The 3,725-nt window shown below is 40.6% G+C and overlaps 1 protein-coding gene across 1 annotated transcript; it reads left to right on the top strand.

Annotated features, from left to right (window-relative positions):
* Positions 1–1,165, top strand: LOC112075990 (putative potassium channel regulatory protein). The gene is made up of 2 exons (XM_024142890.2): positions 1–386; positions 910–1,165. Exons 1-2 carry the CDS (start codon positions 1–3, stop codon positions 1,163–1,165), a joined length of 642 nt encoding a protein of 213 aa, XP_023998658.2.
* Positions 1,166–3,725: the final 2,560 nt, after the last annotated feature.

Raw genomic sequence — 3,725 nt, 5'->3', positions numbered from 1 at the left:
ATGAGGACAGGTCAAATCACCTTGCCAGCAGAATTCTCTGACTACAATGGCTTGGCTCAAGAAGCACAGTTCTACGGTTTGCATCCATTGGCACTTTGGGTTGAGAGGAACATCCATCGATCCAGAGTTGAGGTTCTAGAGTTGCGCTTCTCTGTCCAGGAWACTCACGGATTCTTCCAAATATTCTGCTCCAACAACAAAACTCTGGAGGCTTTGGCGACAAGGATATCCATTTTRGTGYKACATCCAAATCTGAATGGYAATTTCRCACACCTGCCTCAGAACTCCAGCACACCTCATCCTGTACCGGTCCAGAGACCCTCTCACCACGACATGGTGTTCCAATGTGGGACTGACCAACTAGCCAGGGACGACTTCTCTGCCAGGTGAGGGGAAGTTACACTCACCTGTAGGCTATTATACCCATCTCAGTGTCTCCCATTGGCCAATTCCTCAAGGGCTCCATACTGTATGATGAGTTTATTAGTCACATGCACAGAGTTGCAGATGTAATTGCAGGGTACAGTGAAATTCTTAAGCTCCGAGCTCCAACAGTGCAGGTCAAAAAGAGAAGTGAATGAAACAATACAAATAATAATTAAAATATATACATATTTACAACTGTAACACTAATACATGTCCATTGGGGGGTGGGGGCAGGGTAAATGTCCATTGGGGCAGGTAGATGGTCCCTGAGGGATTGTCCATTGGGGGAGCAGCAGAGGGGAAGTGAGAAGTCCGGGGGGCAGGAGGGGGATAGGGGGAGCAGGTAGCTGCCTAGTGTATAGGCACTCGYCTGTGTAATGTTAGGGGAAACACTGGATCTGTAATAACTCTTGTATGTTTATTCAAAGCACTATATTATGCACAGTTTTTAAAGACCAAACTTGCATTGTTTTACTCTTACAGGTTTGTAWCTATTGAGCCGGATGACAGAAAGCTTCTCAACAGCACCAACGTCCTGGGCCTGCTGGTAGACACCCTTCTGAAGGATGGGTTTCGCCTGATCGACACAAGGACAGTTTCCCAAGAGGAGAAGATTGAATGCTACATGTTTGAAAGGAGCAGGAATACCCAGATCGTTGTACTGAGTGAAACCCCCAGGGCAGAACATCTCAGAAGAGAGGACACACAGAGCCAGCTTGGTGAAGGAAAGAAAAAGTGAACTCAGTGTCAGGGTGCATCTCAAAAGTCTGAAGTGGTTCCCTTTCCATGTCCAGTTCTGTAATATCAGTGGACTTCAGACTATTGAGATGGATCCATTCTCTGCGAGTCAGACTGGATTGACCAGCAGATGGCGACAAAGGATAATAATGTTGAGGGCCATAATGTCAATATGGTTCACCTCACCATTAGTCTCAATTTATACAGTATATTTTATTTGACATCAATTTCCTGTGTCCTAAAGTATATTTCCAAAAGTACAATTCTCTAAATTGAAATAGAATTGAGAATATATTTGATCAAGAACACAAATAAAACATTTAAAAATATATATATTTTTTTGTTTAATTCAACCAGGTAGCCCATAGACTGATGTCGAACGGCAATGCTTTGCTTCAACAGCACCGTCAATACTGGAGGCTTCAGCAGTGGTGAACTCCAATATTTACGTGCTGCTACAGCAAGGCAGCCAGTCACAGAATGGCGGTCACAAGCCTCGGATGTCCAGGCTTCGCTCACGTTGTCACAGACATGCACGTAACACCACAGCCATCCTCTCTTGTACCCAGTCTGAACTCTCAAGCCCTTGCCTTAGACACTTATCATAGGTCTGAGAGGATAGGATGGGTGTAAGCACAGGTTGGGCAACTCTGGTCCTGGAGGGCCACGGTGTATGCAGGCTTTTGCTCCGGCACACCCGATTTAATTGATTGTGGTCTTAAACCACAATTAGTTGAATCAGATGTGTTAGAGCTGGGTTGTAACAAAGGCCTGCATACACCGTGGCCCTCCAGGACTGAGCCTAGCAGGTGGAACTATTTGTGTATTGCTTTCACTCTTCCAAACCTTTTTTCCATGTTTCTCCAGGCGTTACTGCAACAGCACAGTACAGCCTGTATCCCTGTATTACCCACAAACCATTCTGTGCTGCTTCAGCACTGCAAGGCCTGACACATCTACACTAACACATTCACACATACCCATCAGCTGGGTATGAAAGATGGCTAGAGTTCTCCTCTATCTGAAACAAGACAAGAAAAGCCAATGAGGTTGGGACTTTATGGCACAAGTGGTAGTATGCACAGGGTCAGTTGTAACAGCTACAAATTAGAAACCACGTAGAAAGCTGTTATTCAATGTGCTAATACTTGGTTAATGTCTCTACATACCTGAGACGTTTTAGGGGTACCAGTCAATCTTTTTTTTTTTTATTGACCAAAAAGTGTTTTGAGGCCTAACGTGAATAGTCTTGATGCCTCCATTTTTTTATGACCAGTGGAACATTCCCCATGTATCTAATCATATATAATTTATCCGTAAGAATAGATCTTTTGATTAGTTGATGACAATAATTATTCAAGTATTTTTTTCAAAAGACTCAGATTAGATTAAAATTAGTAATTGGGGGTCAAATGAAACACATTTTATAATTTGGTATTTTAAATAGTATTTAGACACATTCACATAATGATATAACATTTCACTTCTTTACATCAAGTTTCCCAGTACAACTAAGATAATACCTTTTTGAATGCTCATATTAATTTTGGATAATTTGTTTTTGGCCAATATGACATGCCCAAAACATTTAATCAAAATATTTTTTGTCAGCTTAGTGTATTTCCATCTAAATATCAGTTTCAAATCATAACATTTTTCAATTACCACTTATTTTTTACAATTGAAGAGTGTTACATTGAACCCTGCATGCAGCCTGTTACATTTAACCCTGCTGACGGGGTCAATTGTAACATTTCACTTCCGCCACTTTCGTTGAACTGTAAACGTCTGTATGTCATAGAAACTGAGTTACAGTGTGTAATGGTAGCTGAGACATGTGTGTTGTTTGTATAAAAATATTATTAATCTAGCTCAAACAATCTTTTCAGAAATAAGTAAAAGGCAAAAAGTGTTAATTTAGCTTCGGTCTACCCTAAGCACCACTATTGGTAATACAGAAATGAACAGTTGAGATTGACAAGCCCATGCATTGTTGCATTATATAATGTATATATTTTTTTATCATTTATATTTATTTCTATCACTTATTACATATTTTATTAGGCTCTGGCAGTGATAAAACAGCAGTTGATGTGGAGAACTCCATCGCAACTGAAACGGAAGTCCCGCCTCATATTGGTTACAGTTGATGATGTAACCCGTTTTTAAATTGATCTAGTTGTTGATGCCTCAAAAGTTGTTTTTCTCCAGTGGCTGAGTCTACTGTCTGTTACACGAGGTCATTGTTATTGTAAACAGTCGACCCTCCACACCAAGCATTAGTATGTATCTGTTAATCAAATACAAATAAGGAAGTGTACATGCTATAGTATAATTGTAATTTATGAAATGTATGAATATTTTAACGTAGGCTATTTCAAGCAATGTATTTATTGAGGAACACACACGGCGATCATAACAACAACTGCACACACCGACTTGATGAAAAAAATGTTACAGACCGACTGAGTGAGAATAACGGTCACAACAACTGTCACACACCGARTTSACGAAAAAAATGTTACAGACCGACTGAGTGAGAATAACGGTCACAACAACTG

The sequence above is a fragment of the Salvelinus sp. IW2-2015 genome, unplaced genomic scaffold (genome assembly GCF_002910315.2).
Source record: "Salvelinus sp. IW2-2015 unplaced genomic scaffold, ASM291031v2 Un_scaffold3500, whole genome shotgun sequence".
NCBI classification, from domain to species: Eukaryota; Metazoa; Chordata; class Actinopteri; order Salmoniformes; family Salmonidae; genus Salvelinus; species Salvelinus sp. IW2-2015.
Note: the sequence above shows the minus strand (reverse complement) of the source record. Positions and strands in the feature narration are given on the sequence as shown.